This window comes from Portunus trituberculatus, chromosome 24 (assembly GCF_017591435.1).
Source record: "Portunus trituberculatus isolate SZX2019 chromosome 24, ASM1759143v1, whole genome shotgun sequence".
Taxonomy (NCBI): Eukaryota; Metazoa; Arthropoda; class Malacostraca; order Decapoda; family Portunidae; genus Portunus; species Portunus trituberculatus.
In genome coordinates, this window is record NC_059278.1 from 11,863,010 (window position 1) to 11,888,009 (window position 25,000).

At 40.9% G+C, this 25,000-nt stretch overlaps 2 protein-coding genes across 17 annotated transcripts in view; both read left to right on the forward strand.

Annotated features, from left to right (window-relative positions):
* Positions 1-8,432: 8,432 nt before the first annotated feature.
* LOC123508344 lies at positions 8,433-14,231 on the forward strand. The gene is made up of 4 exons (XM_045261967.1): positions 8,433-8,590; positions 11,678-11,780; positions 12,692-12,829; positions 13,765-14,231. The coding sequence occupies exons 2-4, from the start codon at positions 11,678-11,680 to the stop codon at positions 13,941-13,943; spliced, it is 420 nt and encodes a 139-aa protein (XP_045117902.1). The 5' UTR covers positions 8,433-8,590; the 3' UTR covers positions 13,944-14,231.
* A 6,201-nt stretch (positions 14,232-20,432) lies between these two features.
* Positions 20,433-25,000, forward strand: part of LOC123508347 (heterogeneous nuclear ribonucleoprotein R-like) — a 55,026-nt gene continuing 50,458 nt past the window's right edge. For 10 of the 16 annotated variants that reach the window (XR_006675925.1, XR_006675924.1, XM_045261979.1 and 7 more), the window contains exons 1-3: positions 20,433-20,587; positions 23,370-23,526; positions 24,847-25,000. The exon at positions 24,847-25,000 is cut by the window's right edge and continues 117 nt beyond it. Coding sequence is in view for 12 of the 16 variants with exons in the window: in XM_045261979.1 (XP_045117914.1) it covers positions 23,377-23,526; positions 24,847-25,000 (304 nt within the window). In the remaining 4 variants the exon portion in view is untranslated. Of the gene's footprint in view, positions 20,588-20,680; positions 20,846-23,369; positions 23,527-24,846 lie in introns of those variants that run through there. The other 6 variants (XR_006675926.1, XM_045261981.1, XM_045261974.1 and 3 more) reach the window with 3 other exon arrangements.

Here is a 25,000-nt window from a genome sequence, read left to right on the forward strand (position 1 = left end):
TGAAGAAGGAAGGTTGTGTCCAGTTGCTAGATGGAGAAATTGAGATTTTGAGGCATTGCATATAGTAGTAGTAGTAGTCGTAGTATAGGAGGAGGAGGAGGAGGAGGAGGAGGAGTAGTATAGTAGTAGTAGTACTGGTCTAGTAGTAGTAGCAGTAGTAGTTGTAGTAGTAGTACTAGTAGTAGTAGTAGTAATAGTAGTAGTAGTAATAGTAGTAAAAGTAGTAGTAGCAGCAGTAGTAATAACAGTAGGGAAAGATCATAAACCTGCTACAGACCTAATCAAGCTCCCCCAATGAGCAAACCAAGATGTAAGAAATTAAGGAAGGAAAAAGTTAATTAAAACAGACAAATACAAAGTTTATAAGGTGTTAAATTTTGTTTGAAATATATTTGTGGCATCTTCAAATGCAGTTATATCAGGAAGTAGACACTATGCTTTAATAACTTTACTGATATATGAACAGGACAATTGGTTGTTGGAAAAATAGTTAAAAAATCTACCATTGAATTATAACTTATGATTTGTTTGACGGACAGGAATGAACTGAGGTGGTGGTGTTCTGTGAAGAGGACGTTCATTATTACTGACAATTTTGAAAAACAATGTCATTACACCAGCCATTCCATAGTGATGAAGTTGCATGATGACATTAAACATTAAAAAGTTTGATAGACAGTTTGATGTTCGAAGTCATCCTACAACTTCAGTTAAAAGAACGATTCAAAAGTTTTGAATGAGATGAAGCAGCTGACAACAATAGTTTTATAGTGTGTGGAAGGAGTGGAAAAAAGGGAGGAGATTGTGAAGCACATTCTCCTCCAGGTGGTACCATCTGTGCGTCATCCACCATCCCAGCAGGAGGGAGCTGGTGACGGTGCTGGACGGCCGCTCAGAGAACACAGCTGCCATAGCGCCACTAAAGGAACCTCTCAGGGCTGACACGCTTTACGTTGCAAGCGGACCTTGCCTGAGCAACAAGAACTACGTGGGATACATCAGCCAGGTATGACCTTTTGTACTCTTACGTGCTGCGGCGGAATCCAATATTTAGAACAGATAATTCAAACAGGTAACCCCGTTATAATCTCACTTGAAATTTTTCTACCTGATTCATATATTTCTCCTCATCAATCATCTTTATCTCATCGTTATCTCAGTCGACCATTTCGTCACCGCGTACTTTTTCCACAGGTGAATATTTGGACGAGAGCTTTGACCAATAAGGAGGTTTCTGAGTTAGCGGAGTGTCACAAGGACCTGGCAGGGGATTACGTCTCCTGGAAGGACATGGAACTGCCAGATCTGACTCCACGCACCGTGCCCCTCACTCACTTGTGCCCACGTCATAATAACACTATGCATTTCTTTTTTCCTAATGTATTGTACACCACAGCGCAATACCTCTGCACGGCGCTTGGCTCCACGCTAATACAGCCTTACACCTGGAAGGACGTCTCCGCCCTGGCCTCTCTGACTCAGGATGAAGGACTAAAGCCCGTCACGCGACATGCACTCTGGACGCACTTCAGCGACAAAGAGAATGAGGATTTCTGGCAGTCTGCTTTTGACGAGGATCCTGTTCCTGCTCTTCCATGGGCTGATGGAGAGCCCAATGGTATTACTTACGAGAACTGCGCTTATGTATCAATGTATGGTATGCACGACGCCAGCTGCGAGGAGGCGACTGCGACGGCGGCATGCAGGCTGGAGGACTTGCCGGTGTTCACCCTGCACTACACAAACAAGACAGTGATGTCAACATCATTCTTGGTTGAGCAGAATGAGCCAGGGGAATTAGTATTTCGGGGCTTCGACGGCAGCGCCATCGTGAATGTGAATGGCTTCTGGAATTGGAAAGGACGAGACAACAACACTCTGGCAAAACTCAGTGACGAGTTCCAATTTCCAATGGGTCGCCGAAAATGGGATATGGAAGGAAGACCGTCATTGCTATTCACCACCTGCCCTGACGGTCATTTCACCTGCGACGACGCCAGCTGTGTCCCAATAGAACACCGCTGCGACTATAAGTTTGATTGTAGGGACATGAGTGACGAGGACTCATGTAGTAACGTGTTCATACGAAGTTCTTACAAAAACGAACTTCCTCCAGACCACGACGGCAGCCACTTGTTGATCGCCATCACCTTCCATGTCATGACGGTGTCCGTGAGCACTGAGAACATGCACCTCGAACTCACTTTTAACCTCTCCCTCTCCTGGACCGACAAACGCCTTCAGTTTTATAATCTAAAGAAGTCACGACACAACTGGCTCACCAACGACAACCTGCAAGAAATGTGGACGCCACGTGTGCTTTTTCCGAACGCGGAAGGCAGTGAGTACACCATCGTGGACCAGAACACCGTGGGACACGTTGACAGGAACTGTAAACCTGAGATATCACGCATCATGGCTGCCAGTGAAGGTAAGTATGCATGTCACCCTCCCTCAGACCTTCCACACCTCAGTCTTACCTTCCTTGAATTCCCTCATACTTATATCTTTGCCTTTGCTTGGCTGGTAGTTCCTCAGTGCGCCAACATGTTTGGAAGTGCTGAGAATCTATCATATCAACATTTTTTTTTCCGTTGATGATCATTATTGTCATCAATCTATAAGTAAAAATCTCTACAAATGAAAATCCTTCCATTCTAGTGATCTATTTTCTCTTTATAGATAAGAACATAAGAAAGGAGGGAAGCTGCAAGAGGCCGCCAGGCCTATACGAGGCAGTCCCAGTGTGCTTAATCTACCTAATTCCATCTATCTTTCCCATCCATAAATTTATCTAACCTTCTTTTAAAGCTCCCTATTGATTCAGCCCTGACTACATGCCCACTGAGACTGTTCCACTCATCAACCACTCTGTTTGAAAACCAGAGTTTCTTCCCATTTCCTTCCTAAACCTGAATTTTTCAAGTTTAAACCCATTATTTCTGGTTCTGTCCCCGCTACTGATCCTAAGAACTACATTCATATCCCCTTTGTTAAAACCCTTATACCACTTAGATACTTCTATCAAGTCTCCTCTTAACCTACGTCTCTCTAAGGAATGCAGACTAAGTTTTTTCAGTCTCTTCATAGGGTATATCCCTCATTCCCTGTATCCTTTTAGTCATCCTTCTTTGCACTGACTCCAATTGAGCTATGTCCTTCCTGTAATGTGGGGACCAGAATTGTACCGCATAGTCAAGATGTGGCCTGACCAGCGCCAAGTATAATTTTAGTATTACTTCGGGACTCCTGCTTTTAACATTTCTAAAGATGAAACCTAATACTCTATTCGCCTTATTTCTGGCCTCGATACATTGCTTCCTTGTACCGAGATCAGAGCTAACTATGACTCCTAAATCTTTCTCCCACTTGGAACTTCCTAGTGCCACGTTATCTATTGTGTACCTATTGTTTGGATTATCTCTACCCACGCTCAGCACCCTGCACTTGTTAATATTGAACTGCATTAGCCATCTATCTGTCCATTCTTTCATTCTATCCAAGTCAGCCTGCAAAGCCTTGGCATCCGAATCGGACCTAATTAATATACCTATCTTTGTGTCGTCCGCAAATTTACTGATATCACTATTAATTCCACTATCCAAGTCGTTGATATATATTAGAAATAAAAATGGTCCTAAAACTGAGCCCTGTGGCACCCCACTAACTACTTCTCCCCACTCGCAATTCGAACCATTAATCACTATACCTTTTGTCGCCTGCCGTCTAACACGCTTTAATACAGTCTAATATTCTAACCTCTATACCGTGTGCTTTAACCTTTTTTAAGAGCCTCTGGTGAGGTACTTTGTCAAAGGCTTTACTGAAATCTAAGTATAGAATGTCATAACTATCACCTTTATCTGCCGCCTCATAAACCTTGCTATAAAAGCTCAACAAGTTGGTAAGACACGACTTCCCCTTCGTAAATCCATGTTGTGTGTGATTTATCAAGCCGTGTTTGTCTAGGTATTCCCTAATGTTTTTCGTTATTATTGATTCCATCAGTTTACCCACAACTGAAGTTAAGCTGACAGGCCTGTAATTAGACGTTAGGGTTTTATCCCCTTTCTTAAATATGGGAACCACATTAGCTTCTCTCCACATTATCGGTACCTCCCCTGGCTCCAGTGACATCCTAAAAAGTGCCGCTAAAGGCTCGCTTACAACGTCCTTGCATTCCTTTAGCACCCTTGGATAAACTTCATCAGGTCCCGGATGACTTTAATTTCTTTAGTTTATCTATCTCCTGCTTTACCATCGCCTTAGTTATAAGGATATCTGTCAACTTTTCACTATCCTCTGCTCTAAATACCTCATCGCTATCTGGGATTTCCTGTGTGTTCTCTTGGGTGAAGACAGTTAAAAAATACTCGTTCATAATTCTACTAATCTCTTCCGCAGAACTAGCCATTTCACCATTTGTTGTCCTTACGGGACCTATTTCTTCTCTGATTTTCGTCTTATAAGTTTTAATTGAATCAATGCAAGAGCTTATTTATTTATTTTTATTTATTTATTTATTTATTCTTTTTTTTTTCTTTCTTTTTTTTCTTTAGGTCTACACAACTTATCATTTTCACAGAATTGCCGCAGCAAGTAATAAGGGAAAGAATAAAGTTTAAGTAGATTTGTAAGACACTTAGATGCTCATCCCCTCCACTCCCCCCAACTTCCCCCAACCGTCTCCAATCTCGCTTTTATTCTGACGGTGTTTGTTTGAAATGAATAACAGATAAGCGACACGTATTAAAAATAAAAATAGAAAACGTGAATACTTGAACTTCAGATTAGAAAACGTTACATTGAGTGGTATACTTCACCAGAAGACTGGTCAGCTGTACTAGTAATTCCATTCGCATTTACTCATACCTCTCATATTCATATCTTTACTTCATAGTGGAGGTCTTTTCGGGGTCCTGCAGCCCAATAACGGTGATCAGAACGTACAAGATGCGCTTCAATTGCGAGTTCGACCTGCTGCTGTACCCCTTTGACCAACAGACGTGCCAGGTCCCGCTACTGTTTCAGACCAACATTAGGGACTATGTCAAGTTTTCTTACTCTCAGTCCCGGGCCAAATACACTGGTCCCTCCAAGCTGAGAGAGTATGAGGTGGGAGTTGCTGCTGCTGCTGCTGCTGTTGTTGTTGTTGTTGTTGTTGTTGTTGTTGTTGTTGTTGTTGTTGTTGTTGTTATTGTTATTATTGTTATTATTATTATCATTATTACTATTATTGTTACTATTATTATCATTATTACTGTTACAATTATTGTTATTGTTTGTTGTTTACATCTTAAGTTTTAATGTTTTAGAGAGTAAAGTATGAGGTGGGAGTTGTTGTTGTTGTTGTTGTTGTTATCAATAGTAGTAGTAGTAGTAGAAATAGTAGTTGTAGTAATAGTGTTTTGTTGTTGTTGTTGTTATTGTTGCATTTCTCTCTCTCTCTCTCTCTCTCTCTCTCTCTCTCTCTCTCTCTCTCTCTCTCTCTCTCTCTCCATCAGGTGGATTCCGTCCTGCTGCAGCCGCCGGACATGTGTAAGGACAAGAGCGATATTTGCATTGAGGTTCCTTTGCGGCGCCTCTCCAGCCACGCCGTGCTCACCATGTACACGCCCTCCCTCATCCTGCTCTTCCTCAGTTACATCACTCTCTTCTTCAGCCCAGCCATCTTTGAAGTTCGAATTATGGCCACTCTGACTTCGCTTCTTGTTATGGCTACTATATTTACACAGGTGAGAGTGGTAATGTGTGAACAGGTGATAGGAACAGGTTTTTGTTCAAGTTGCGTTGGGATTCGTTTTTTGTCTTTGTTTCATTAGTTTGCTAGTGAGATTGTGATGTGATTTGGCTTTAGTTTGTGTGATATCTTTGTGCTATATCCCCCCTCTCTCTCTCTCTCTCTCTCTCTCTCTCTCTCTCTCTCTCTCTCTCTCTCTCTCTCTCTCTCTCTCTCTCTCTCTCTCCTTATTCTTTGAGCTATGAATATCCAGTACCTTTTTTCCTCGCCCTCTTTCCTTTTCATGCTTTTCTATATTGAGATCACAGCATTACTATTCTTAAAGGCCATTCTACCCTTGACTTCCTTTCTCTCCTCCCCTTTCCCCTGCCTCTCAGAACCGCTTTGCATACTGCACCTCATTGTCTCCCTTTGAAGCCTCCAAAATTCCTCCCCTTTGTCTCCCAGGTCACTTTCTTCCTCTCCTTCCTCAGAGCTCCTCGTCGCTCCCCATTACGTCCTACATCAAGATGCTGGACTTGTGGCTCCTCACTTGTGTCCTCCTCGTGTTCCTCATCGTCATTTTCCACACCCTTATTGAACATTACTTGCACCCGGAGAAGAGGGAGAGTGAGGCTAGAACATGGGCTGCGAGGGTGGACGTGGGTCGTCTCAATCATCCTCAGAACTGTTCCCAAGATCCACTACAAAAGGCTTTATCGGCTCACTCCACAATAACCACCACCACTTCCACTACTATGGACTCGCTTGGTTGGGCTGCAAAAGTCACTTTGCCAATTGTGTTCCTGATATTCCTCATTGCTTACATCACATTCATTATCACCTTCAATAACTGGTGATCTGTGGCAAGTAAAGCAGACAGGGATGGAGAAGCTAGGTTTTTTTTTTTTCTAATGTGAGAGGGGAAACTGACCAAGGGCAACAAAAGCGACTAAACAAAAATCCCCGCTAAGATGCCAGTTCCCGAACACGGTCGAAGGTTAGCCAGAAGAATGGGATAAATGTCTTAAAATCTCCTTTTTAGATGAGTTCAGGTCATTGGTAGATGGAAATACAGAAGCAGGTAGGGTGTTCCAGAATTACGAGTGTGACAAGAAAAACTCAGGGAAGACACTGGAATGACTGTCGCCTCAATAATATATTGGCATGTGTTTGGTGGCTTCTGTGATGTCCGATATAACAGGAGTCTCATGTTTTGCCATCTCATCAAGTGCCGTCAAACGAAACCTGCTTCTGTGAGGATGTATTGATTGACAGGTGTCTAGTGGCTTCTCTGCCGACTGTAATACGGTATACTAAGAATCTGATTTTTTTTTCTTTTTTCCATCATGAAAAAAATTTTGTTTACTTATTCAGTTGATTTTTAGTAGCGCCAATCGTCTTATACCAGTATGAGATCTGTCCTGCATTGTAATTATGAAATCAGTATAAGATATGGATGGAAAAATTTTATGTTAGGCTTTAAAATATGTAAATCAAAGTGTACTTATATATAGCGTAGTGAAGGAAGTAGAGGGTATGTGTGATATCGTGAAACGAGTAAAAGATATGTAGGTCAACTTGACGCATCAGCTTGTGACGGACAAAAAAAATTAAGGTTTTCTTGACTTCCTACTCTTTGCACCAGTGGTAAGTCTCGTCTGTCATACCAGCAGCTGTCAGTCATCGTTATGTTAGCGAGACCTTTGGATCTGTCCTCCGGCCGGCTACAATGAACAAACCAAAATTCCAGATACTTTATGGACTGCGTTATGTAGAAAAATCGAGATAGGCGTCCAGAAACGCAAAGAATGGGAGGAAAAAGTACCTGATAACCTTACTGTATCTGTTTGATGTCTTTGGGAAATCGATGTCTCTTTTCTCTATTGAATTATCCAAGGTTCTGCAGAGATGAATGAAATGAGAGTACCTGGTGTAATGGAGACTCACGTGAGGCGAGTGTCGTGACGGAAGGAAGAGAGATAAAGGGATGGAAAGAACAACGAGGGAAAGTTTGGCTGTACGTTGCTAGAAGTGTCATCCAAGGCGTCATTAGTCAGGTGGTGTCGTAACTTCCTATCTGAGCTTACTGTGTTTTATGAGGAATTGCACTTATTTCCTGCTGTATGAATTTATGCACTCACATATGTTTTTATTTTTCATGTATAACCTTGAGGCAATGCTTTTAGTCCTTGGGCATAAAAACAGAAAAAAAAAAGAAAAAAAAAATTTTTAGACAATACTTTTCATCGCTGTTGTTATTGTTGTTGTTGTTGTTGTTGTTGTTGTAGCAGCGTAGGTGGAAGTGGTGGTGTTGGTGGTGATAGGAGGCATGGCAAGGATCCCACCCAAACCTGTACATCTAACGGTGCTGTGCTTCACCTAACCCATACCCCGCCACATCCATGCCCACTCCGCCCACCCAGCTTCTGCCTTCACATGTGGGGATGAGGGGGAGGGACTCTGGTGATACGGGAGGAGAAATCAGGGAGCGGGAGCGGCAGTGGGCTCGGATCATGGCACCCTTAGTGATTCCAGTTTTTGGCGTGGTTTCTAAGTCGTGTTTTATTTTACTCCTTATACATCGCCGTCTGTGTTGCCGCTACGCTGATATCCCTTCACCAACACTCTAACGGCTTTTTGAGTTAGGAGCAGTGCCTTGGTGGTGTGGAGGTGAGGTGTTATGAAGGGACACGGGTTTGAAAGTAGCATCTGGCACCTGTGAAGAGAGAGGGAGAGAGTGATTCCAACACCTTGAACACTCGGCACGCTGCGGCTCGCTCTAGTGTTGTCTCCTGCGCTGTCCCTGCACACCTGTCTGCAACTGTACCCTCTTCTGTGCTCTCCCTCCTTCCTCTTACCTGCAGTACGGTACGTACACATTTCACGCCCCTCATCTGCCAGGGATATGAGGCTTGAGTATTGCTATTCTTCAGGAAGAGTGGAGAATGGTGAAGGAGAGAGAGTGTAACATGCGACGCGTCGGGTAAAGAAAGCTTTCACTTCCCTACACTGAAAGGAAGAGTTGGCGTGAGTGACTAAAGGATTTCTGCTGTTGTAGATTCTTGGTTTTCCCTTCAGTGAGGTGATGTTATGAAGGAGTAAAGGTGAAATAACGGAGACGAACGGTGCGCGAATGACATCAGGTATATAAAGAATCACCTTGATCCCTGTGTGTGCGTCAGTGCCACCTTGAGCCCCACCTGTGAGCGGCTCACCAGGTGTCATGAAGTGCAGATGATGCAAGGAAGAATCAGAATAAAGAATGAACTGAACAACAGGCTTCATAATAGAATAAATAACGTTATGGATTACGAGCAGATTAGTATTGTTCATAAACGACCTTGTGTGTCCTAATCACCACCCAGGTAAGATCCAGGTGTCCCACGCATCACTGTCCTTGGGGGAGTCTGCACGTAGGAGGGAGGGTAGGGTGGGAGGGAAGGAAGAGGAGGGACAGTAACTTCGTACTAAGGATTGTGATGGAAGGAAGATGACGTCATTGCAGGAAACCGCCACAAGAAACATAATTGAGGGATGACCTTCATGAGAATGCTCCGAATAATTACTAAGCCTCATTATGAGTAGATAACTAATATCAGGGTGGCTGTAGGATAGAAAGAGTTAGGGGAAAAAATAGTGGTGGTGCAGGGGCAAGGTGTTTGCGTGTAGACTTGTGTGGGTGGCGAGAAAGAGGTGTGGTTCCAGATGAGTAATCAGGTAAGTGTTGATTGCGCAAAGCCACCCAGGTGCTAAATTTCACCTGAGAGCAGAGGTGAGCTTGCCGAAAGGGAGGAAAAAAGGAGGAGGGGGCAAATGTGACCATGAAGATCTGGAAGTGAAAGTATGAAATCTGAAACACATTATGAGATTGAAGGACTGCGAGAGGTGCCTGAGGTGGGACGAGAGGGATAGGCGTGATCAAACAGCAGATAGATAAAGTGAGAGAACAAACTGGCATCTCTCTCCATAGCCTTAACAATTAAACACTCAAGGACGAAATTATTACTTCCCTTTTCTTTCCCTTTATCATACGCAAAAAGAAATTGATAAAAAAAAAAAAAGCAATCTAGAAGGGACGCGAAGATACTGAAGGTGGCATGGAGGTATACGGAGGCAGTGCGGAGGGCGCATGGCAGGATGTAGTGGGCGAGGATGCGCGTGGGTGTCTTTCTCCCTATATGGAGGAGCTAATACCCAGCGTCCCCCTGCCATCCTACTGCTGGCCTCCTGGTGCCGTTATTCCCCCCAGTCGCCGCCCGCAGGAGACTAATAGTAGGGGCGGCGTGGGCGTGAAGACTGGAGGTGGCTTATGAAACCTTGTTTTTGTTGATTCTCTCCTTTAGTGTGATTTTGGGGTATTGGTGTTCCCACGAAGTTGACGGTTTGTTTGCTTCCTTGAAATTACTCCGGTTGGTACACGTAGTAGGAAAATTACAACGTACATATATCGACTTAGTTTTATTGTTGTTGTTGTTAGTGGATGGTGGTGGTGTCATTTTATAAAAGGAAATAGAGTATAGTGAGACCCTCATACTTTGTAAGATCCTTTCAAAGCTAAATTACACACACCGGGTTCGAGTCCCGGTAAGCGGCGAGGCAAATGGGCAAGCCTCTTAATGTGTGGCCACTGTTCACCTAGCAGTAAATAGGTACGGGATGTAACTCGAGGGGTTGTGGCCTCGCTTTCCCGGTGTGTTGTGTGTTGATGTGGTCTCAGTCCTACCCGAAGATCGGTCTATGAGCTCTGAGTTCGCTCCGTAATGGAGAAGACTGGCTGGGTGACCAGCAGACGACCGAGGTGAATTACACACACTGTTGTGGTCTCAGTCCTACCCGAAGATCGGTCTATGAGCTCTGAGCTCGTTCCGTAATGGAAAAGACTGGCTGGGTGACAAGCAGACGACCGTGGTGAATTACACACACACACACACACACACACACACACACGGGCGTGGGAGAGGGCGCGTCGGGCAGCAGTGGGCGGCCTTGAGTCGTGGGAATGCATCGGGTTCTCAAACAAACAACGGGGAGAAAAGAGCTTTGTGATGCATTTCACTACTGAGGACCAGGAAGCAATTTAGCCGCGCTGACGGAAGGTAAAGGAAGCTCACCATGTCAGAGAGAGAGAGAGAGAGGACAGACAGATAGACAGACAGAGACAGAATTTTTTTTTTCTTTAATTTTTTACATTTTGTCATTCATATAAATTAGATTTGCATTCTCACTTATCTCTATAACACTATTCCATTTGTTATTGCTATTATATTTTTCCTTGTTCGTTTTACTCGTTTGATCATGTCTTCATTCGCAGAAAAATTATGACGTCATTTATAACACACACACACACACACACACCGCGTAGTGTAGTGGTTAGCACGCGCGGCTCACAACCGAGAGGGTCCGAATTGATTCCCGGGAAGCGGCGAGGCAAATGGGCAAGCCTCTTAATGTGTAGCCCCTGTTCACGTAGCAGTAAATAGGTACGGTATGTAACTCGAGGTGTTGTGGCCTCGCTTTCCCGGTGTGTGGAGTGTGTTGTGGTCTTAGTCCTACCCGAAGATCGGTCTATAAGCTCTGACCTCGCTCCGTAATGGGAGGGGTGGCTGGGTGACCAGCAGACGACCGAGGTGAATTACACACACACACACACACACACACACACACACACACACACACACACGTGGAGACAATGAGTTTAGGTCATGGCGGTAACTGGACCTGTCTTTTTTTTATTGTTTTTAAGGCGAAGCTCGTGGCATTTCGGCCGTGTGTGTGTGTGTTTGTGTATTCAGGTTATTATTGATTACCTAATATTCATGTGTTGTTTTTTCTTTCTGTTTTCTTCATCCTCACTCTCGTTCCATCTCAACATTCGCTTCAGTCATATCTCTCGTCTCTTATCAGGTTCTTACGTCATTATTTATAATACTACACTGCCTCGTCTCCTTCCTGTAGATGCGTGCGACTATCCTGGTGCTGGTGTCCTTGGCGGCAATGGTGGCAGCGGGCCCTACTATGAAGATGTACGAGAAGGCCAACGACAAAACCTACAAGCGGGGTAAGGCTGTGAGGCGTAGAGGGGGAAGGGAAGGGAAGGAAAGGGGAAGGGAGGGGAAGAAAGGCACATCGGGGGAAAAGGAACGAAGGGAATAGAATGGAAGGGAAGGGGATGAAGGAAATAGGAGAAGGGACGATATTTTATTTTATTTTTTATTTGTATTTTTTCTTATACTATGTGGATTGAAACAGTTCCGTAATGTGAGAAAACCTATTTGTAAGTGTTGAAATATATACACTTCATTTAACCTAATTTCTCTTCAGAACGTTTACTATTAAAAAGAATATACATGATTTTGGTTGTTTATAGAACTCAGACCATTTACTATTTAAAAAAAAAAACATATACATGATTTTGATAATTTATAGATTTATGACTGGTTTAGTTTGCCTTTCTGTAAATGCTCCGAGTCAAACTATGGATTTTAATACGGGGGATAAGAAACATTAGGAAGTAGTTTTAATTATAGCACATAAATTAAACGATTACAAATAACAGTAAGTGAAAAGAAAAGGTGATAGAACAGTGTAGTGTATAAGATGAAAATGTAGTAACTTACTTGATGTGCATTTGTGAAGAAATAGGTGTAAAATTAGTTGGGAAAAAAAACAAAAAAAGCGAATGGTGGCGGAATACAACTCTTGAAGTCATGGATATGGGCTATGGTGGCTGACTGACTGGCTGGCTGATAGGTAGGAGTAGGAGAGCATGTAGGGTGAGGCAGAAGAGGTGCATGGGGAACATTCCAATATAATGTAAGAAAAAAAAGTGAACCGTTGCAGTCATTTCCACCCTCCTTACCTCCTTCCCTCCTGTGTTCCTTTCATCTCTCCCTCACCCTTTGCACGTAACGTTCCCTTGCGCTTCCTTACCGGCTATCCTTTCTTCATCCTCCCCTACCCCTACTGCAGTCCTGGTACCTGTGTCCTCCACCGTGATCCCCCTCGAGGACTTGCCCGTGTTGAAGGTGGGCGCTGGTGTGGGCGTGGGCTCCTCCATCACCATTGACGAGAAGCTCCGGCCTGAAGGACCTGTGAAGCTGGTGACTAGTGAGTAGATAGGGTTTGGTGCGTTGGGTTAGGTTTCCTGTTCTGCTGTATCGGGTTCTCTTTGTGTGTCTCTTTATAGGGTGTTCTGTGATTAATGTGTGTGTTTTGTTTATTGATTTAAGGTTTGTTTTACTGTTGCAAAAATACTGCAAAGATGCGAAGCATCTTTGCAGTATTTTGTGTGTGTGTGTGTGTGTGTGTGTGTGTGTGTGTGTGTGTGTGTGTGTGTGTATGTGTGTCAGATTATATCTTTTTTTTTTTTTTTTGGAATACTGTTGATGTTATCATTTTATTTCCACTTTTATTCTCACAATAATAATAATAATAATAATAATAATAATAATAATAATAATAATAATAATAGTAATAATGATAATGTTATTATTATTATTATTATTATTATTATTATTATTATTGTTATGAATAGTAGTTCGTAGTAGCAGTAGGAGTTATAGCAGTGTTAATAGTAATAGTAGTTATATTAGTTGTAGTAGTAGTAGTAGTAGTAGTAGTAGTAGTAGTAGTAGTAATAGTAGTGATGGTAGTAGTAGTAGTAGTAGTAGTAGTAGTAGTAGTAGTAGTAGTAGTAGTAGTAGTAGTAGTAGTGGTAGTAGTAGTAGTAATAGCAGCAGCAGCAGCAGCAGCAGCAGTAGCAGTAGCAGCAGTAGTAGTAGTAGTAGTAGTAGTAGTAGTAGTAGTAGTAGTAGTAGTAGTAGTAGTAGTAGTAGTAGTAGTAGTTGTAGTAGTAGTTGTAGTAGTAGTAATAGTAGTGGTTGTAGTAGTAGTAGTAGTAGTAGTAGTAGTAGTAGTAGTAGTAGTAGTAGTAGTAGCAGTAGCAGTAATAGTGGTAGTAACATTTGTTGTTGTTCGAATCCATTATCCCGTCACGTCTTCATTCCCTTCTTTTCTCACACTCTCTTCTCTCCCTTGCACAGTTCACAGCCTCCGCAGGAACAAGAAGAAGAAGGCTGAGAGCGGTAAGGACGCTACTAGCGCTGCCCTTATTGAAGAGCTCACTGAGGAGGAATACAAAACCCTCACACAACAGGGCAGGAGTAACGCTAACGCCCTCCCGCCTCCTTCTACTCTCAAACAAGAGAAGGCGAAAAATTAAGTCTGATTGAACACCAAGTCGACGGTTCATCGCACTTTCTTAAGAGCGAGGTGAATGCAGTGTGTGTGTGTGTGTGTGTGTGTGTGTGTGTGTGTGTGTGTGTGTGTGTGTGTGTGTGTGTGTGTGTGTGTGTGTGTGTGTGTGTGTGTGTGCAACCCTCACCCTGGTTTCCCTCTTCTTAATGTATAATTATCTGGACCGTGGCCCGTTATGCCTTTGACATGAGAACCAACGAAATGTAGTCATGATGCTCCTCTAGTCAGTCCATTCACTCCCAATGCAAAGAAAGTGAACAGTTCGCTGGTTTCATTTAATGTAAATCACGGATATATACGTTCAAAAAGAAAAAAAAAAAGTCACAAAGACATATATCATTCCATTTCGGAAAGTTATCCATTATACTGTACTTTTCCCCATGTCATTGCGTGGCAGAATTTTCAGTTTTGACTAGTTTTTTTTCGCGGTTTGATTCCCCCTTTTTTTTTATTATTATTTCGTTATATCTTATTTTACCTTTTTAGTTATCATTTATCCTTTTATTTCTGTTTTTGTGATCGGGTGAGGGTGACACACAGCAGGGACGCCCCCATGGAAGACGCCCGTGCTCTGTTTCCTTGGCGGGCAGCAGCAGCACCACTACCCTCCTCCTGCGGGGCCTGGATGGATGCACAGTACAGGGGCGCCACCAATACAATATAGAGCTTTAAACTAACAGACAGGTGCACAGAGAGGATTCTTTATGAATATATATATATATATATATATATATATATATATATATATATATATATATATATATATATATATATATATATATATATATATATATATATATATATATATATATATATATATATATATATATATATATATATATATATATATATATATAATCGCTGAATGAGTGTTTGCGTTCGTAATGAGTGCCGTGATGTACTTCCCCGAGTGTTATACGAGTAGACTGTGTTGTGAGTGTTCTAGGTTGTGGATTATGTTTTTTTTTTTTCTTCTTATCTCTTCTGATTTCATAGTAGCGAGGCAATGAAATTATATGTATATTGTATATTATATATATAGATGGTGTAAAAGTTTTGTGTTAAATTCATCGTATATTACCTCTGATTTTTCGTTGTGATCATCAAACAAATATTTAAAGATCTTTTAGCATTACTGAAATTCTCTGATTCTTATTCATTTATTTTACAATTTTATTCATTCATTTATCTATTATTGTTATTATTATTATTATTATTATTATTATTATTATTATTATTTTTATTATTATTTTCTGATTCTTATTAATTTATTTTATAATTTTGTTCATTCATTCATTTATTTATCTATTATTATTATTATTATTATTATTATTATTATTATTATTATTATTATTATTATTATCACCTCGAGGTTAAAGTTTTGATAGCCTGACAACACACAAACAGCTTCCCTTTTGACAGCAAGTTTCTCCTTGGTGATCTGAAGAGTAGTACTGTGCATAGGATAACGCGGATCCCTTTACGTCTCGACACGCGCACTGAGTACTTTCCCAGTAGCCTGTGTATGAGGTCGCCGCTGCTAAGGTTATATGATGTGAAATAATAGATTTCCAAAAAGAGTGACTAATTTTAATCAGAATACTTGTAAATAAAATGTTTAACAAATTAATGAGACTATAATGACCATGATGTATTTTAAGTTGGTTTTATTCAAAATGGTGCACATGAATTGTCTTCCACTCAAGTAAAGAAGAGTTTCTATGCACAGTGGAAAGGGAAAATACAGGTGTGTGGAAAAGGTGTGAGGAGAGGATAAAGGCTTCAACAAGGATAACGGGAATGTTTGCTCAGGGAGAGGTGGTCTCCTTTACCGTGACCATCCTTCGGGGAAGGAAAGTGTCCAAGATGGATAAAAGAAATTCATTCTTACTACATTTTTTGTCCATCTGGAATGTTAATGTAGAACGATAATCATAATCATTAATAGTGAGGACAAAACACATATTGTTTACATACATCATTGCAAATAGGGTACTAAGATTAATTTTTAGGAGTGTTAAAACCATGGAGAAGTCCCGAAGAATATACTTGGCGCTGGTCAGACCGCATTTTGACTAGATATGCTGTACAATTCTAGTTCCCACATTTTAGGAAGGATATAGGTCCACTGGAGTCAATGCAAAGGAGGATGTCTAAAAAGATACAGGGATGAAAGACATCCCCTATGAAGGGAGATTGAAGAAACTCAATTTGCATTCCTACGAGAGACGTATAGGTTAAGAGCGAACATGATAAAAGTATTTAAGTGGTATAGGGGTTATAACAAAGGGGCATGAGCAAGGTTCTTAAGATCAGTAGCTGGGACAAAACCAGAAATAATTGGTTTAGGAGAGAAATGGGAAGAAACTGGTTTTCAAACAGAGTGGTTGATGAATGGAACGGACTCAGTGGTTATGTTTAGTCCTGAGTCAATAGGGTGCTTTAAAAGAAAATTGAATAAATTTGTGGATTGGAATGATAGATGAAATTAGGTAACTTTTCTCATACAGGGACTGCCACGTGTAGGTCTGACAGCCTCTTTTTTTTTTTTTTTTTTTTTTTTTTTTTTGAGAGAGAGAGAGAGAGAGAGAGAGAGAGAGACTGGTCAAGGGCAACAAAAATATAAAGAATAAAAACCTACTCGCTCCCTGCTTTATACTGAATGGTGTGGTAACTCTCCATTTAAGCATCACATAACTTCAAAACGGGTGAAAGAAGTAAACGTCTTTAAACTTGAGCATTCACACGTAACACTTATTCATCTCATGAAGCCTTCATTCATGAGTTCTGCATAGTATTATTATTATTATTATTATTATTATTATTATTATTATTATTATTATTATTATTATTATTATTATTATTATTATTATTATTATTATTATTATTATTATTATTATTATTATTATTATTATTGTTGTTGTTATTATTACTATTATTATGATTATCATTATTACCATTATTTACTAAGCCTGCACATTATAAATAAAATTACCTGCGCCACTAATGGCCGGAAGCTGAACAGCGCTTCAAGTGTGCCTACAGGCGCTATAGGCCTTAACGTAAAAAAAAAAAAAAAAACCTACTCTTCCACATTTTACCCTTGGACTCGGTGATAACACAGTTGTTTACTGAGATAAGCACCGCGACAAGTTGGTCACGCGGGGCTGGAAAATGGAAGGGACGCACTAGGCAAAATAATATCGTGGCATGATGCAATAAAAGATCAATAAATTCGTAGACAAACACCAAAGCTAACTCAACAATACAAACTATTTATGATGCACAATTGAAATGATTTTTTTTTCCGTGTCTTCAATATTTCTCTCACACGTTTCTGATTTTCTTCCAAAGCCTCACCTCGCTCGTGGCATCAACTATTTAATGAAACAGTTCTGTCCTTTACACTCCAGCAGACATTTCAATCTTTACGTGCTTAGATATAGTCTGTAATAACACTTGAAACACTTTATTATGTCTTAATTGATACATGGTATATAATGTTTTTTTTTTTTCGACAGCCTATTGTAACCTATAAAAATAAAAATACCGAGGGGTACATATTAAATAGAATACGTTTACTTAGGGAATTGCTATGGTTTTTCCCTCCCTCCTCTGCCACCGCACAAGAGTTCATACGAGACACCAAATAGAATTAAAAAAAAAAAAAACCTCTTAACCATATAAAGTGACTTAGATTTCTTTTTCAAAGATGGTCCTTCGTAATTATAAGTGAAAAATAACCTCTCTCTCTCTCTCTCTCTCTCTCTCTCTCTCTCTCTCTCTCTCTCTCTCTCTCTCTCTCTCTCTCTCTCTCTAAATTATTTACTTTAAGGCGAGTTCACACGTGCCAATTTGCTGCTGATAATTTACGTACGTAGAGTTTCCGACTCACAATCGGTCTCTAGCGACTGCAGAAAACAGTCGCAAAACAAGACCAACATATGTTGGTCTTGCTAGTTGATTCCCGACTTTCTTTACGTCGTGACGTCACGGAGTAAGCTTTGAAAATGTGGTCTCCAGATATAAAGATGTTAGAATTGGTGAGAGAAAAAGAACCCAAGAAATTAATTATACAGTAAAAAAAAAAAAAAAAAAAAAAAAGCTGCCGCAAATCCTCGTTCGACGAAATAGCTACCATTCTACAAGAACTGTTTACCTCAATGCAGGCTGTTGTTGGAGGTGAGGATTGAAGATTTAACTTGATCGCAATTGTGCATAATCTTCTTAAGATTAACAATTTTCTTATGAGAAATGTAGGCTAATTTAGAGTGCGGTAGACACTCCTTTCTTTCCTTCTACTTAATCAGGGGCGTATCCACAGGCATTTGCTTTTCTGTTGACTCTTCCGGCAAGTCAAAAGAAGAGCAACCACAGCTTCAGCATCGTTAATGTAGGAAGACATCTTAGCAGGTAGCTGTTTGTTTACATTCACTTCCTGCCAAGGCGCCAATTAGTCGATATTTTCCAGGCGCTACGTCTGACACTTTCCGACTACTGTAGAATGGATGAGTCGGAAACTCTACGTACTTAAAATATCAGTCGCAAATTGGCACGTGTGAACCCGCCTTTATGCGTTACTGTTTTAGTCTTCATCAATCACATCTAAGCAAGTGAGACATATATTGAGCTTTATATGATTTTCTTTTTGGTTATAACTATTTTCCTTGATTATTTAACGTAGTTAAATAATCAAGGCCACAAATCTGCTCTTTGTATGCAGCATTTCTTACTTTAGTCTAGGTACTAATTACAATTCATCTTTTGGTCCCATTTTATCAAGAAAGTATGTAATTTCAAAGCTTTAATTATTATTATTTTTTTTTTTCGTATCCTCATAAGAATTATATAAAAGTATCGGAACACAATCAATAGAATATCAGTACTTTTCATAAGAAAGGAGTGAGTCAATAGGGTGCTTTAAAATTTATGATATTGTAAATTATAACGAGAAGTTATGTCATCCCATATCATTCTTAGACTACAACGCTAAATCATTATGATAGGTATTTACAGGACGAAGAATATGTAAGTGTTCCCTTTTAACCACTAACAAAAGATGGATTTTATGGGGAAACTTTACCTTTTTATCTTCATCTCTTATGTGCTAGCTCGTATTTCATGTTTTGATCATTATAATACATTTTAACGTATTATAATGAGTGTATTCTTCAAAGATAGATTATTCGTTTTTCCTTATTTTCCTATTATCAGAATTGAACGTTAAAAAAAACTCGCAGATGATGTATAAATAGATAATAAAGGCATGTAATCGATGTAAAAGAACACACTTGATAATCTCAAGAAATACTTACAATCTCTTTCTTTTAAACACAAACTTCTATGAGTACTTATTAAGGCAATTTATCCGTTCGTGATAAATATTTGTTGGCTCACGTGTCGACTGCGGAAGTACGATTTGTTCCCTGTTGCGTAATCGGTTCGTTTCCGTACTCGGTAGTGACTTCATGTCTCAGGTAGGATACAATGAACCTGATGATGATGGGTAGTGTGTGCTGTGGCTCCTTGTTGGAAGTGTGGTTCTCATGCTTACACGTCTACCATGAAAATAGGTGTTCATGCCATTGATAAAAGGGCCGCAGACAAGTCGTGTTAGCGCCCCTTGAGAAGGCTCCTGGACAAAGAAGCCCTGCGGCGCTCAACATACACACAGCCAGAGCTCTAATAATATCCCATCTTAAGCTATTATGTCTTCGACTTGACTTAATTGCATCAGATAGAATGGTCATTCATATTATTTTTTTGCACATGCAAATACTTATGTAGTGGTGGAGAACAAAGACATGTTTTTGTTTTTTTTTTCATTTTGTGTATAATTTGTTAGGTGTTCGTCAATATTCATCTGAAGGATATGAATCACAATAGCATAAAACTTTTACCAAAAAATAAATGTCATATTGTTTTGATGCACGAGTATTATATAAATGGCGGAAATATATTTCATGTGAGTGATATCCCATTCTTTTTGACATCTCGTTTTGAGGTGAGTGTGGCGACGGCCACCGTGGCGCCACCTTCGCCAGGTGGGCGCGCGGTCTGGGTCCTGTTGTGGCGGCCGCCCACCGCACATTCCTTCTCTTTCCTAAGCCTCCCTCGACATGAGGTTTGAAAACCTATGTCGTAAATCGATGCAGATAAGCCACCTGCACGCTGCAGCACCACAAACCGAGGGTGTCCTTAACTGCTAGAGGGTGAAAATGTGACCTGGAGACAGGCAATGTTTGTGGCGACGGCTGTTGTTCCCGCCACATTTTGGGACCGAGACTCACGCCACCGATGCCACATAATGAATAAAACAATCTGCAAAATGTAATCTATGGATTTTAGACAAAGTTCAGGATCTATTCATCATGCGTACGTACATAATATATGGTTCTGAGTAGAGATGAGAAGATAAGGTGCCGTAAGTGGGTTGATGGACGGGGTGTGGGTGGTATGAGCGGCAGCATTGAGCGCCGTGCGCGTCGCGGCGGCGGCCCCGTCGACCAAAAGTTATCACGTTGCTCGTGCGCCATTTGCAGCGACCGGCCGTGGTGGATGTGGTGGAACATACGAACGGAGTAAATATAAGTCATCGCCGAGAAGTTCGTAAGTTGACAGTCCATCTGTTGTTGAGTCTAATTTGCGGGGATCACGTTGAGGGTAGAAATGTTAGGATGGAGCTACGGGTGGAGGTGTGAGGAGGCGGGAATGTGGCGAGGCTGTGACTAGGCTGGCGGCGGCCGTCCTGCAAGACCGTTACGTGCTGCAATGCTGCCTGGCCGCCCTGCCCCGCCCGTTACTCGCATCAGGCGGCGATTTGGAATCTGTGTGACGCCGTGACGATCAAGTGTGGCCAGCCTAAAGGTGTGTAGGTGGGGTAATTGCTGTTGTGAATGGGACTGTTTTGGCGGGAGACTGGTGGTGACACAGCTGCTGCGGTGTCGCTGTGTCACTTACTACAGCTGGCACTAGGCATCGTCTTTGCACAAACAGCAGCCACAGACACAGTAGACTGATTGGTGGGCATGCTGTCAGCCCCAGATCAGGGAGGGTCGGGCGGCGCGGCGTGGCGGCGGCGGTGTCTGTCTGTCACGGCAGGTTATCATTCAGTGACAAATTAATGGGAAGGTGTCGGGTGAGGATTGGTTTTCTCCTTCTCTATGCCGTTAGAACCTGTTGAGGAGTGGATAGGGTCAAGATTCATGGTGGATCACATAAGAATTGACACTGGATGGCTTGTTGCAGTGATGGGTAATTAATTAGTGACGTCACCACCTCATAGCAAAAGGCAACGGTCCTAAGCTGTGGTTGACCGAACGTTCACATGCTGGGATGTTCGTGACATGAATGTGATAGGGAAAGGAGGATGTAAGTAGGAATCACCTATGTGGGTCAGTGGGTTAACAGCTGACCTTGACCCTGCCTTTGAAGCTGATGCAACTTGACCCCAGTGTGTATCTGAGGTCTTCCTTTATTTGAATAAGATGTTGATGACAGTTCACTTGAGTACGGATGTTGAAAATAAGCAAGTCAGTTCATAGCATTCAAATACAGACCATTGCCCTCTAGGGTCATCATGTTGATGTGACCACACGCCTTCGGGTCAGCATTTGAGTAAGCAAGGACACAGTTTGAACGACACCAGTTTTTCATACACATTGTTGCAGTGGTCACTAGAAACTGCTTCCAGTGCATTTCTTTATAAGATACTTGTTTTTTTTTTTTTTTTCATATATATTTCTCTCTCTCTCTCTCTCTCTCTCTCTCTCTCTCTCTCTCTCTCTCTCTCTCTCTCTCTCTCTCTCTGCAATTGCTCTAGATATTTTTGAAATGGTCTATGTCAGGGTAGTTAACTTATCCTGTCTTACTGCAACCCATCCCAAAAATTGCTTGAGGTTCCTGATAGTAAGGTTGGTCTGTTACCATATCCATCCCAGCACTTTACAGGACCCAGATGTCTTAATTCACATCATCACACTTAACATGCATGGGTAATGAAAAGGGATGTTGATCAAATATGAAATAGCTGGAAATGTATTATAAAAAGGTGTCATTAAACGTGTAGTTAAAGTGCATGTGCATTTTGCTTAGAGTAGAAAATATTTTTACAGCAGCAGTTATGTAATTCAATGGAGTTTTTTTTTTTTTTTTTTGGCTTACTCAGAGTAGCAGCGTTTATGAAAAAAAGTGGAGTGATTGTGAGTCTGTCAATGGGCTGTGTTAATTGGTACAAAAGTATTCTGGTGTGATATGTATGGCAATGAGAAGGAACTTGCAAGTCTGTTATCAGCAATGAAGCAAAGTGTGTGATAGCCTTTGGTTGTTGTCTTGGTAATGAGAGATTACATTATCTGTTTGAGAAGTGCTTACTATGAGAAGGTTGTGAGCTATATGGTATTGTGAGTGTATGCAGATGAATTGGAAGAAATCAACCTCTCTGACATGGAATTACATAATAGGCTCTGTCATTAGTAAATTGATGTGATTGTGGTATTTCCATCAAAACACTGAAGTACAAATGTGTATTTTTTTGGTTAAAATTGAATAGAAAGAAAATCATTCCTTTCTCATTTACAGAAATCACAAAAGTTTAGTAGAGTTTGTCACCATCAGTTTCCAGTAATAATTGTTTCACCACATCGGAAGGAATACTGTTATTTACTTGATAACATGACTTGTGGGACACTTTCATCTCTATCTTAGAACAGAGCAAGTCAGCCACTCTAGCAACACCATTTAGTCTCCCAATAAACATCTTGGCAGGGGCTGTGAAAGTGACACAGTATTTGGCAACTTTACCACAATCTTAGGGTAGCTACTACTCGCTGTCCTCTCCAAGCTCCAGAATGACTTGAAGAACTATTGGCACATTCTCAAGTTCTTTCCCAGTTATTATATCATATGCTGTTACTTGTGCATCAAACTTCTTTTGCTTAGGGGTGCGTGGGGTTATCTTGTGCCTATTTGACAGGGGAAAATTATGAACTAAGGAATAGCTTGAATTTATCTTTACCAAACGTTAGACATTTTGCATTCGTAAGTTTGTTGCTAGAAAGTGTCCTGAAAAGTTGCTTGTGAATTGATAAACTACTAGTACTAATGCTAGTACTAATGGTTGACTTGTGGTTTTAATATTCATATGTGATTGAAATAATTGATTTGTCAAAGATAAGGATTGGTGGATGAATGGTTATCACCACTGCATGACCAAGCATGATCTAACTATATGGAGTTAAAGAATGTGTGGGATTAGGTTTGTTTGCAAAAAGTATTAATAGCAATAGCAACTCAGTAGATTTAATGAGATTGTATTGGTTTTTCTTTAATGTTCACTTTTTTGTTTGATTATTTAGTAAGACTGCTGACCTCAGCTGGTATTGTCTTACAGGGGAGTGATGGCGGAAGGTAATGGCGGTGGTGACCCAGGGTCACAAATAGACGGCGAAAGAACAGAAGACTACCAGAAACTAATAAATTATGGCCTGAATGAAAAAGTTGCTGCAAAACTAGATGAAATCTACAAACAGGGCAAACTAAGGCATGAAGTGAGTGAGCTGTTTGTATTCCTGTTATTTGTTTGCTCTTAACCTTCACATTTATACTGTCTAGCCCTGTGAAATGACCTGGTTTATGGTGTGTGTGTGTGTGTGTGTGTGTGTGTTGGGAACTGAGTGTTTGTCAATAAATGTGTTGAAAGAGGTACAAAGAACTAAAGGTGGTGTTTGGCCTTTAGGTGGGATTTTAGAGGCAGGAATGAGCAGTGGTTTAAATAATAGTGAAGATGGACATTTTAAGACTGGTGGATTGTACTTGGTATATTTAGGAACAGAGGCAGGTATTTAATACATTATTCAGGAAAATAGGAAGTGCAGCATAGTATTTGATATTAAACTATAAAATGCTAAGTGTTCTAGTGTTACATTGTATTGAACATTTGAGATATAGCATAGAAGTGAAGAGAGGGGGCCAAAAGGGAACTTAGTGGCTTGAGCTGAAAAAAGCACTTCAGAGAGTGCCTTAGGAATGAAACTTAGATTGCTGCAATGAGAGATAATAGAATTGGTGATTTAGTATATGATTGAAAGGTGGCCTCATTTAATGTTGACACAAGACTTGCTGGTTGTTTTTACAGAAGAATATCCATATTGACAGTTAACATTGTGCTGCATTGGGTTATACTGATTCTTGAAGCTTCTAGGTGGAGGCCATTTTCTGAGGCAGTAGGAAACAGGTTCCTGGCCCTATCCAAGTACTTTTCAAGGTCAGGGAGTGATGCTGGAGGCAAACCAGTAACAACCCACATCCTCCCCGGCTGCTTAGAGAACTTCAGAGGAACCGGGTCTGATAGAAAAATCAATAAGTGCACACAGGTATTCCCTCAGTAGTAACAACATTAGACCAGGTGAGGAATAAGGTGGTGATGGCTTAGTGAAGTTTATGGTGGTAGCTGCTCAAGGTCAGGGTCTGGCACAGAAGTGTCTGCTACCATCACCTTTAAGCTCTCTTCACTGTTGGGGGGTTTTGTCATTATTCACCCCTTCATTCATCTTGCTGTGTTTCTAATGCTTAAGATACATGGTTTGGAGATATCAAGTGGTTATGTAATCAGTTGTTATATTGATTACAAATTTTCATGATTTGGAGACCAAGCATTCTAAATTTTTATTTATTTGTTTATTTTTTTTTTCTTTATTTATTTATTTAGTTTTTTTTTTATCTATTCATTTATTTATTTATTTATTTTTTTTTTTGTTGTTGTTGTTGGAATGATGTGTGGCATCTAATTTTCATTCAAATAGAGGGAGTAACTTTTAACTGAGCTAGATCATTAGTCAGAGCACTCAAGAACAAGTGATCTGTCACAGCATCCTAGAGCTGTGTATTCCCTGCCCCCTCAAGCAGTAGTGCTGAAGCCCGTGTGGCCCAGCGATGGTAGGGAGGCCTTGTGTGGCAGTCACTGGGTGGTGTTGCAGGACCTGGACGAGCGTGCACTGGATGCCCTGAAGGAATTCCCAGTTG

Excerpts from the sequence above, each read along its gene's own strand:
- LOC123508344 (XM_045261967.1), top strand. The coding sequence starts at position 11,678 with ATGCGTGCGACTATCCTGGTGCTGGTGTCCTTGGCGGCAATGGTGGCA. Across the intron at positions 11,781-12,691 it reads CGACAAAACCTACAAGCGGG|TCCTGGTACCTGTGTCCTCC; the intron begins GTAAGGCTGTGA and ends CCCCTACTGCAG. Across the intron at positions 12,830-13,764 it reads ACCTGTGAAGCTGGTGACTA|TTCACAGCCTCCGCAGGAAC; the intron begins GTGAGTAGATAG and ends TCCCTTGCACAG.